Raw genomic sequence first — 11,686 nt, 5'->3', positions numbered from 1 at the left:
TATATACATATATATATATATATATATATATATATATATATATATATATATATATATATATATATATATATATATATATATATATATATATATATATATATATATATACACACACACATACATACATACATGTATACACATGTACATATACACACATACCTGTATATACATATACACGTATATACTTATGCACAAATATATATACACACACACACACACACACATATACGTAAATACATATATATACACACACACACACACACACACACACACACATAAATACATATACCCACACAAACATACTATATACACGTATACATATACCGTATTTTTCGGATTATAAATCGCAGTTTTTGTCATAGTTTGGCCGTGGGTGCGACATATACTTATGTGTGAAATTATTAACACATTACCGTAAAATATGAAATAATATTATTTATCTAATTAACGGAAGCGACGAAACAAAATGTCAGCAATTGTCACACACATGTCAACCAATAAGAATTTGGCGGGGGAGGGTCATGGCAGAAGTGCATTGTGGGTCATGAGATGCTAACTACTATATGCTACTGCCGTAGCTATTAAAATGGATCATTTCTACATTGGCGGTAACTTATAAAAACTGAACAAAAATGGCACCGAAAAGGAAGTCATATGCTGCAGATTACAAGCTGGACGTAGTGAAATATGCAGCAGAGAACGGCGATCGAGCAGCAGAAAGAAAGGACGCTAGCGGCGGATACCAGAAGCGACAACGAGGAAGAAGATTTCATCGGATTTAGCGATCAAGAGTGACAGATTGTTTGGTAAACGTATAGCATGTTCATATGTTATAGTTATTTGAATGACTCTTACCATAATATGTTACGTTAACATACCAGGCACGTTCTCAGTTGGTTATTTGTGCGTCATATAACGTACACTTATTCAGCCTGTTGTTCACTATTCTTTATTTATTTTAAATTGCCTTTCAAATGTCTATTCTTGGTGTTGGATTTTATCTAATAAATTTCCCTCAAAAATGCGACTTATACTCGAGTGCGACGTATATATGTTTTTTTCCTTCTTTATTATGCATTTTCGGCCCGTGCGACGTATACTCCGGAGCGACTTATAGTCCGAAAAATACGGTAGTATACACACACACACACACACACACACACACACACACACACACACACACACACACACACACACACACACACACACACACACACACACACACACACACACACACACACACACACACACACACACACACACACACACACACACACACACACACACACACACACTAGCAAAAAACAATTCACATCCTGGAAATGTGCAAAACTAAAACAAACAAATGTACATTTATTTGGGTTCCACTATAGTGTCATTGATAAGTATATTTATCCTCATATCAATGCCAAATTAAAAGCCCACCATGTCTGATTCTATGCCTTTTTTCTGCTTGTATCTTCAAATGGGTAAAAATAGACTTGGGTACATTTTACCAGCTTTTTATTTTTAGGATTCCTATACTATTTATGGATTCACAGGTAGCTGGAGCCTATCCCAGCTACCCGGAAAACCAAAATGAGGATCACAGAGTACATCGAAAGACCAAAAAAACTACAAACTACATCGTATGTAGTTTCAATCTGGTTCTAATCATTCTTGCAAATTTTCGGGATGCTTATAAGTTTGATGCACACTGATTTGAGTTGAGCAGGACTTTCACCTTTCCATGTGCTGTTTGCAAATGAGGCCTGAAAGTCAGAGGCCACGACCTTCACTGTCATGTTAGGGAACAACGCATCTGTCAAAATACAGATAGCGCTTTTCATGGTAAAACAATCTGACAGCTGTTGCCTGTGGTGGGGCTGGATAGGAAAATGTTACCAAGCTATGCACTTTACTCCATAATAATGAAGCCTGAATAAATATTGTAAATGCAGTAGGGATGCACAATTTTTTTTTCAAGCCGATATTAATAACCGATAACCAATGTTCCCTGTAATGTTTTATGTGTGTGAGCAAACGCACAAACTCCCTGAGCATTCAGTGGAGCACATGTGAGCAACATCAGACACGTGCACACTGTGGCCACACCAGCGTCACACCTGTCCCAAACCTGACATCATAACAATTTAAATGTTTTATTTCCCACCTTCTACCTTCCTAGTCACGTCCGTTGTGTCCTTGGGCAAGACACTTCACCCTTTGCCTCTGATGGCTGCTGGTTAGCGCCTTGCATGGCAGCTCCCGCCATCAGTGTGTGAATGTGTGTGTGAATGGGTAAATGTGGAAATACTGTCAAAGCGCTTTGAGTACCTTGAAGGTAGAAAAGTGCTATACAAGTATAACCCATTTATCATTTATTAAAATTATTTTCTGATATAAGTTATTTTGCCCCCTTACAATGACAATAACAAAAAAACATGTTTTTCATGACCTATGTGCTAGTATTGTATGTCTGGCTGCGGGTCCTGCCTTTAAAATAAATGTTACCCCTTTCAGAGATTACATTTAGTTCCTGTAACTTTCTGTCTGTAAAATACATCTTTTTATTAGCATTTATGAAATCTAGTGACATTTCATGAATAATATCCTTAGATTAACATCCTTAATAAATGGCAGTAAAATTGAGGAGTCAGTGTTACAACCTGGCATTTACACAATGTGTGGCGTTGGGGTTGTCCGACTTTTTGTGTGGCCATAAACGCAGCACTGGCTAAGTGCCATGAGTGCGTGTGTTGGTGCAGGTGAGACAGAGCGAGCAGCTTCTGTTGATATGACGGATGACAAAGTTGGTTTAAGCCTGGTTTGTATGGCAGAAAATGACCAGTTTTTCTAGATAAAAGTTTTTTTACTCATGTTTTTGGTGTGGTTTTTGCTCAATAAAGTGATTGATGGAATTCCTGTCCGTAAAGTATCTCGACAGACGATAATTGAACTGTGTTGACAAAGATTGTTTTATTCATTGGGGCCACTCTTGTTGTCACCTGTCACTCACAGAGTTGCATTGCAAAATCATACAGAATAAATTGTAATGTGTTTATTTCGTTTAGAGTTCAGATGGGATTTTTGATTTTCTGCGCGGCATTAATTTGCTGTGCGCAGAGGACGCGTGAGCAGTGCGCAATTGCGCAGGCGCACACCTTAGAGGGAGCGTTGCCGATAACTTCCTGCTTCTCAAGACCAATACAGATAACTTATTTATAGCTATGCATTTTTTAAAGTAAATGTAAGTGTAGTTTGTGCACACCTGGGGGTAAGAAAGACTCCCAAAAGGTGTATGCATTTAACAAACTACCTACAGATGTGTCCTGACAAAAGCCAGTATCTTTAACAATGGTGAAGGGCTGGTCCCTTTCCCTGATGACTTTACAAATTGCTTTAGCTCTCCAGTTGTCTTTGGCAAACTTTTTGCACTTTTCAAACACTGTGACCAAGGAAGGAAGACGTAGGAACTAGCCTTTCTTTGCGGCGAGCTTTGGGTCACCTTTAGCAGCGCAGGTGTCTTCGTAGCGTCGTAAAAAAAAAAACAGTCATTGCGATGCTAGTGTTTCAAGTGGCTGATCAGGTTTGATGTGTTGAAGTGTAATGTTTTTTTTCCCCTGCCTTGAGGAATGTTTGCAGAAAACTTGGTGCAATTAAAATGCGGAAAGTCTTCCTCTGAAACCGTTAAGAAGTCCCACACGATCGACGGCATGTTTGTTTTCAGTAAGCTCAGGGGAAGTTTACGACAAGCTGTTTACAGCACGAATAGGAGTGCTTGATCTACTCGCCCTAACTAACCTACAGCACAGTACGGGTAATCTCACCTCATTTTCAGATTTATCGGTAAAAGGCCATCATCTTTTATATAAGCATGACAATTATCTGTCCAATATTTGTTGTCAAATATTAGATTGGTTCTAATCATTCTTTAAAATGATTCTTTGGTTATAAATTTTTTTGGTATTATTTTCTACCATAACAATTTAGGCATACAATGATTGAATTATTAACATATACAGTATTCCACCATATAAACCGCACCCACTAAATTTTTGAAGAAAACAATATGTTTCCATAAATTAATCACACATTGCCGATATATACCCGTACGTTGTGAAATGAGTTATTTACACAGAAACATTATTTAAATGTCTATTTATATACCTTAACTGTTTCCAAACAGTGCCTGTAACATGGCAGTACGGCTGATAAAAAAAAATTAATAAATAAAAGTTATCGTCATTGACCCACTAGCCGTGGAAACTAGCTCTCCAATCAGCTAAACAGACTCAATAGCACCACAGTGACGTTTTGGTGAATTTATTTAGTTAATAATACTAACACAGACACTCATAAACAAGTTAGCATATTAGCTAATGCTAACAATGCGATCTTGATTACATTATGATAGCACGTACAAACATGCATGAAAACACTCCTACAGACAACACACATGGCACGGTTTAGTCAGTAAAAATCGTTTTAGTTACGTATATTGTAAAACTTACAAACATTGCTTGGAGTGTTGAATCAAGAATCTATACGACTAGGAACGACTAAAGACGGAACAACAATTGTACTTCTGGTTGAAAGCGCTGAACAGAAGAAAATATTATAGACGTTCATATTGCAGCCCCTGCAGTAAGCAAACTTTTCCAAAGGCCATAGCACAAACTACACACCACCTCAGTGTGAAAACTAATTGTTTGCAAAGAAAAATCCATGAATTAGTCACACCGTTTCATAAGCCGTAAGGTTCAATGTAAAGGAAAAAATAGCAGTTTATAGTCAGTAATTAACAGTACTCAGCTTCCTACAATTCCCATTGTTTCATTAATTAACCTGTGGCGACTCGCCAGAGAATAAGATGATGCAGCAAGAGGGATCGCGATGACAACTCAGCGACCTTGCTGCAATATTAGTCAGTATTTAGAACCATTTAAATCACCGGTGTCAAACTCATGGTCTGTGGGCGAGATCTGGCCTGCGAAAGCCTGAAAATAATATGTGTCAATAAAGCACTTTATCTTTTTTGCTAAATGTATTTGTTCTTTCCATTTTTTACTGTAAAAACTGTACTGGATGCTATTGCATATATTTTAAACTTAATGTTGTAATATTGTTATCGAAATCCCCTAAATATATGTTTGTGAACTTTACTTATAATTTAAGTGCAATGTGTGAGTAAAAATATAATCAATGCATATGCAGTTGTGTAATAATGTCATGAGGCAATTATACGATCATATTCATATTAGGGTGGTCCCGAGACCAATTTTTTGGTACCGGTACCGGTACCTAAATGCATTTCAATACTTTTTGATACTTTTCTAAAAAAAAAAAAAGGGGGACCACAAAAAATTGCAATATTGGCTTTATTTTAACAAAAAATCTTAGGGTACATTAAACATATGTCTCTTATTGCAATCGAAGAATAATTTTGGCCTTAAACAAAATAGTGAAGATACTAGACAATAGGGCTGTGAATCTTTGGGTGTCCCACGATTCGATTCAATATCGATTCTTGGGGTCACGATTCGATTCAAAATCGATTTTTTTTTCAATTCAACACGATTCTCGATTCAAAAAACATTTTTTCCCGATTCAAAATGATTCTCTATTCATTCAATACATAGGATTTCAGCAGGATCTACCCCAGTCTGCTGACATGCAAGCAGAATAGTAGATTTTTGTAAAAAGCTTTTATAATTGTAAAGGACAATGTTTTATCAACTGATTGCAATAATGTAAATTTGTTTTTAACTATTAAATGAACCAAAAATATGACTTATTTTATCTTTGTGAAACTATTGGACACAGTGTGTTGTCAAGCTTATGAGATGCGATGCAAGTATAAGCCACTGTGACACTATTGTTCATTTTTTTGCATTGTTATGGTATTGCTGTGTATTGTTTTGTTGGATTGATTAATACAAAAATAAAAATAAAAATAAAATAAAAAATCGATTTTTTAATAATGAGAATTGCACAACATGAGAATCGCGATTTGAATTCGAATACATTTTTCCCACACCCCTACTAGACAGCTTGTCTTTGTGGGGAACTCGCATGGCTGCCGTTCTTGTGACCCCAAGATGCAAGAACCAGGAGAGCGAAGAGGAGGTAAGATGAGTTTAATCTCATATAAACAGAAAATGAAGCAGTCTTGCCTAAACGTTCCAACATAGAATGTGTTCATCGAGCACTGAGGAGTGCTCGAGACAAGGCATGAATACAACATATGCTGATTGGCAGCAGGTGTGGACCGGCAGGCGAGGAAAAAAACAGCGCTCCGCGGAACAACAGGAACTTTAACAAAATAAGAGCACTGACGGGAAGTAAATACAAAAACAAGGAAACAAACAGAAATGAAGTGACCGATCGTCACAGTCTTTTAGTAGTAAGTAAGCAAACAAAGGCTCCGAATTTGTCTGCTGACAACATATAGTGTCATTTGTAATTCTATTAATTTGTCAAAATTATAAAGGACAAGCTGTAAAAACTGATCATTAATCCCCTTTTTTCATTTACTGTTAATATCTGCTTATTTTCTGTTTTAACAAGTTCAATCTACATGTAATAATCACTTATTCTTCTGTTTGATACTTTACATTAGTTTTGGATGACACCACACATTTACGTAACGATCCGATACCAAGTAGTTACAAGATCATACATTGGTCATATTCAAAGTCCTCATGTGTCCAGGGACATATTTCCTGAGTTTATAAACATTTAAATATGAATTAAAAAAAAAACGAAAAAAGATTTTGTGACGATAAAAATAATTGAGGTAATCATAACAGTATCAACTAGGTACGCTATTGTACTTGGTATCATTACAGTGGATGTCAGGTGTAGATCCACCCATGGCATTTGTTTACATTCAGGAACGCTAGCTTTTGTTAGCGGTGACGCCGGTGAGCTATTGTATCCTCCTACGGTGTGTAGTGAAGCATGTTTAACTATTCCTGGTCCTGCAGGGATGATACTTGTAAGAAACGTACTTTATTTGTCGCCATGGAGACGAGGATTAGTGATTTAGAAGTAGCTAAAACACTGCCGACTGTGGATGGATGTTCACTGCTAGCTATCTAGCCATGTCTTAAAGCACTTCTTCCTGAGGGTGTTTCAGTGTTATAACTTCACCTTTATCGTCAGTTTTTAAGCCAAAATGCGTCCGTTCTCCCTTTTCTGTCTACACACTGAGTCTGCTTGTAAGTACTCCGTGATTGTGCGCTGCCGAACATGCTCCTCTGCTCATAAACCAGCAATGTCATCAATCAATCAATGTTTATTTATATAGCCCTAAATCACAAGTGTCTCAAAGGGCTGTCATGACGTGACGGCCCGCCGTCATGCCCGTTAAGAAAAATTGAGAACCCATCCATCCATTTTCTACCGATTGTCACTTTCGGGGTCGTGGGGGGTGCTGGAGCCTATCTCAGCTGCATTTGGGCAGAAGGCGGGGTACACCCTGGACGAGTCGCCACTTCATCACCGGGCCAACACAGATAGACCGAACCGGTACTTTTCAGAGTATAATACCGTTTTTATTCATTAGTGCCGGTATACCGTACAACCCTAATTCATCCACGGCCCTCTCAACAGCAGCCATTACTGCCATGTGGCCCTTGAAGAAACAGAGTTTGACTACTCTGATCTTAATTGTTTGAAAAAAACAAAACAAAAAACGACTCGCAACTCGATATGACTTAGGAGCATGTCACTGCATCTTGGCGTCACACCACACGCTCACAGAGCACACCGTGACAGTAACCTGCATGTGGGTTTGCTATTCCCTCACCTAGTAGAGCAGTATGTGCAAATATAGCATATTGACAGATTTGTAGCAGATACATTATTAGGGAAAAAATAATGGCCATAAACTGTTCATGTTCAAAAGTACACATAAGGGAAGTAAAAGACTTCAGCTTTTCTAGGCCAGGTAGACTTGACAAATCATTCCACCTTGAGTACCATCCCAGTTGTGTTGTGTCAACATTTCTTAGTTTTTGGTGCTTAGGTTTTTGTGCCTTTCCGACACGCGCGCGCACACACAAAGCAGCACTTGTCAAATGTTAGTGTGGAGCACTGAGGCCCTTCTGTCTTCACCTCAGTTGAGGTGGAATGACTGTAACCCTGGGAGAAATGTGTTGTACAAGAGATTCTTTTTTGCACACTTGCACACACCCTCCCCATGCCCAATTCACAACGTTCGCAGATATTTATTTATTTTTAAGGTGACGTTGTAAACAGATCTGATGTCAGCCAAAACATGGACTCAACTAATGTTTATTGTATTCCTTTTTTAAAACAATAGTGGCACCTCCATTTTCAGACAGAGGTTATTTTAGAGTTGGGAGTCTTAAGACACGAGACAGATTCCTGCCAGGGAATCCTTTAATCGTATTTATTGTATGTGCGTGGTTTATTTGTGCATAGAATGCGCATGCATAACGAGGATTCCTGTAGCTACCTGGGCATCTCTGGTGAATTCCATGTCCAAGAGGATGAAGGCAGTGCCACTGAATATTCACACCTTGGGTACACTGTGAGGTGTTCCCACTTGTCAGCTATTTAGACAATAATTGTCATATATTCATTGTGTTTATCTTCAGAATAGCAGTAAATGTATACTGTTACAGATGCTGTACACAGACTACTTTTATTTAAATGTAGTTTTTACAGTATTGCACTTTGAAAAGATATACCCTAAATCCGGACTAAAAACCGCTACTTTTTTCCAACCTAAACTATGCGGCTAATTTTTGGATTTTTATTTGATAACGACCATAATGTTTTGTGTTCAATAATTTTCATTCAACTTAAGCAGAGACACTGAAAAGGTGTGTTATTGTTTGTGCGATGGCACCATCTTTTGGACAATTTCGCTCACTGCAGGTGTCGCGGGTTGAAAATGGACTTCCTGTTTTAATGGCTTGAACTGGAAGTAAAACATCCATAGTGTTTCTGGTCCAAAGGATTCTTCATTCATCACTCCAAGCAACGTTTGTAAGTTTTACAATATAACTAAAACAATTCTTACTTACTAAACCGTCCCATGTGTGATGTCTGTAGGAGTGTTTACATGCATATTTGTATGTTCTATCGTAAGGTAAGGACGCTAGTAGGGGTGTGGGAAAAAATCGATTCGAATTCAATATGCGATTCTCATGTTGTGCGATTCAGTATCGATTCTCATTTTTAAAAAATCGATTTTTCTTTTTTTAAATTAATCAATCCAACAAAACAATACACAGCAATACCATAACAATGCAATCCAATTCCAAAACCAAACCCGGACCAGCAACACTCAGAACAGCAATAAACAGAGCAATTGAGAGGAGACACAAACATGACACAGAACAATCCAAAAGTAGTGAAACAAAATGAGTATTATCAACAACAGTATCAATATTAGTTACAATTTCAACATAGCAGTGATTAAAGATCCCTCATTGACATTATCATTAGACATTTATAAAAAAATTTAAAAAAAAAACAATAGTGTCACTGTGGCTTACATTTGCATCGCATCTCATAAGCTTGACAACACACTGTGTACAATATTTTCACAAAGGTAAAATAAGTCATATTTTTGGTTCATTTAATAGTTGAAACAAATTTACATTATTGCAATCAGTTGATAAAACATTGTCCTTTACAATTCTAAAAGCTTTTTACAAAAATCTACTACTCTGCTTGCATGTCAGCAGACTGGGGTAGATCCTGCTGAAATCCTATGTATTGAATGAATAGAGAATCGTTTTGAATCTGAAAATATATTTTTTGAATCGGGAAAAAAAAAAATCGATTTATAATCGAACCGTGACCCCAAGAATCGATTGTGAATCGAATCGTGGGACACCCAAAGATTCGCAGCCCTAGACGCTAGCGTTGTTAGCATTTGCTAATATGCTAACACATTTACGAGTATCTGTGTTAGTATTAATAATTTACAATGGCATTCTTTTTGTACTGTTTCACTTCCAGAAATTTACCAAAATGTCATCGTGGAGTTATTGAGTCTGTTCAACTGATTGGAGAGCGAGCTTTCGCAGCAAGTGGGTTCAGCACATACACAATGTTGACATCTAAAGTTATATTTTGATAAAGACGGGGGAAAACACGCTACTCGTAAAAAGGAGCATGCAACAGCAGCAAACATCAGTAGACGCCAAGTTAAATCATGACATGCAACCTTACACGAACAAATACGATGCATATTTATCCAGGATAGTCTTGATATCAATTTTCTTGACTCAGCCACACACAAATAAGTTGTAGACCTCCATGCTTTTCCAAGTTCCAAATGTTTTGGAGCACAATCGTTCGATATTTCTGGGAACGCAACCGAAGTAATCCTTGATATCACTCGACAAATCTTTTTTTGATTAAGTATAGGGATGTATTCCATTACTTAGTTAGATTTTTTTTGCTCGTATCTGCTTTAAGCCTCTTTTGTACTCAGATAGTTCATGCGCTGCTTGCTGTACAACAGCCATCTTAGCTTAGTCGACCACTACTGGTTTTCGCTTCTGGGAAGAAGTCACGTGACTACCAGCAATAGAACCCATCCATCCATCCATTTTCTACCGCTTTTTCCCTTCGGGGTCGTGGGGGCGCTGGAGCCTATCTCAGCTACAATCGGGCGGAAGGCGGGGTACACCCTGGACAAGTCGCCACCTCATTGCAGGGCCAACACAGATAGACAGACAACATTCACACTCACATTCACACACTAGGGCCAATTTATAGAACCATATTGTGTAAATAAATAATGGCTGAAAAACAAGTTTACAAAACACATATTTGTGCGGATGTTTTAGTAATAATTATATGCATCTCAAATGTTATTTTGCAATGAAAAGTTTGTTTTTCTCATAAAGGTAAAAAAAACTTATATATTACCTCCCAACGCATGTTCTGTCATGCTCAGACATAATGATTCAAGGCGATTGTTGATGTCTGGCTCTGTAGCCGGCAGCTGTAGATCTATGTGGAGGGGAAAAACAGGATGAATACCTAATTCAACAAGTTCATTTAAACTGCAGAGACAAACTACTGTTGTAGGTGAGATTTATGTTGTAAAAAAAAAATACAAGCAGATAGAAAGCAACAGATCACCTCTATTATGGCAACTAAACTGCATTTCTAAGTGTCTTAAATATCATTATCACGTCTAAATTTAAAACTGGAGGACGAGACTGAACATATTACATATACAGGAAGGAAATAAGGTACTACAGTAGTTTAAATATGTTGTTGATATTGTTAAGCTGTCAGTAGAACTCACCATAAATTTAAAACATTACAGTTAATACTTGTGATCGCTATCTTACTCCTATTATCAAAATGAGTCATCTTCAGCTGTACAAAAGAAATAAAGTTGACTGAGATGAGCCAATACACATTTTAAGTAGTTCAATGGGTGTATTATTAGATTTGGAATTGAAAGGACAGAAATGTAAGTTTATTTTAGAGGGAGTGAGAAACCAGTAAATGACATTTTCTCGACAGTGTTAACATTTCAGCACACAGTTTGTGTTTGTTTGGAAATCTCCAAGGTAACAGCTGACTGACACTGCTTCAGTTGCTAACTGGGTGAAGACGTTGGGGAGAAGGTTAGCTGGAGGTTGAACAGTTTCAGGGTGTGTTGGGCGGATATTTGGATCGTGCAACCGAGCAACCCTGGCTA

General features: G+C 37.6%; 1 protein-coding gene and 1 long non-coding RNA gene across 3 annotated transcripts in view; one reads left to right on the top strand and one right to left on the bottom strand.

Annotated features, from left to right (window-relative positions):
• The window catches only part of samd4a (sterile alpha motif domain containing 4A), a 169,804-nt gene that overhangs the window by 4,583 nt on the left and 153,535 nt on the right, over positions 1 to 11,686 (bottom strand). For both annotated transcript variants that reach the window (XM_062030506.1, XM_062030507.1), the window contains one exon: positions 10,900 to 10,983. In XM_062030506.1, the coding sequence (XP_061886490.1) occupies positions 10,900 to 10,983 (84 nt within the window). The remainder of the gene's footprint in view (positions 1 to 10,899; positions 10,984 to 11,686) is intronic.
• LOC133637683 (uncharacterized) overlaps positions 1 to 11,686 on the top strand; it is a 43,853-nt gene that overhangs the window by 13,287 nt on the left and 18,880 nt on the right. The gene's annotated exons all lie outside the window — the stretch shown is intronic.

The sequence above is a fragment of the Entelurus aequoreus genome, linkage group LG02, assembly GCF_033978785.1.
Source record: "Entelurus aequoreus isolate RoL-2023_Sb linkage group LG02, RoL_Eaeq_v1.1, whole genome shotgun sequence".
Taxonomy (NCBI): domain Eukaryota; kingdom Metazoa; phylum Chordata; class Actinopteri; order Syngnathiformes; family Syngnathidae; genus Entelurus; species Entelurus aequoreus.
The sequence above is the reverse complement of the archived record's forward strand: the minus strand, read 5'-3'. Positions and strand labels throughout refer to the sequence as shown.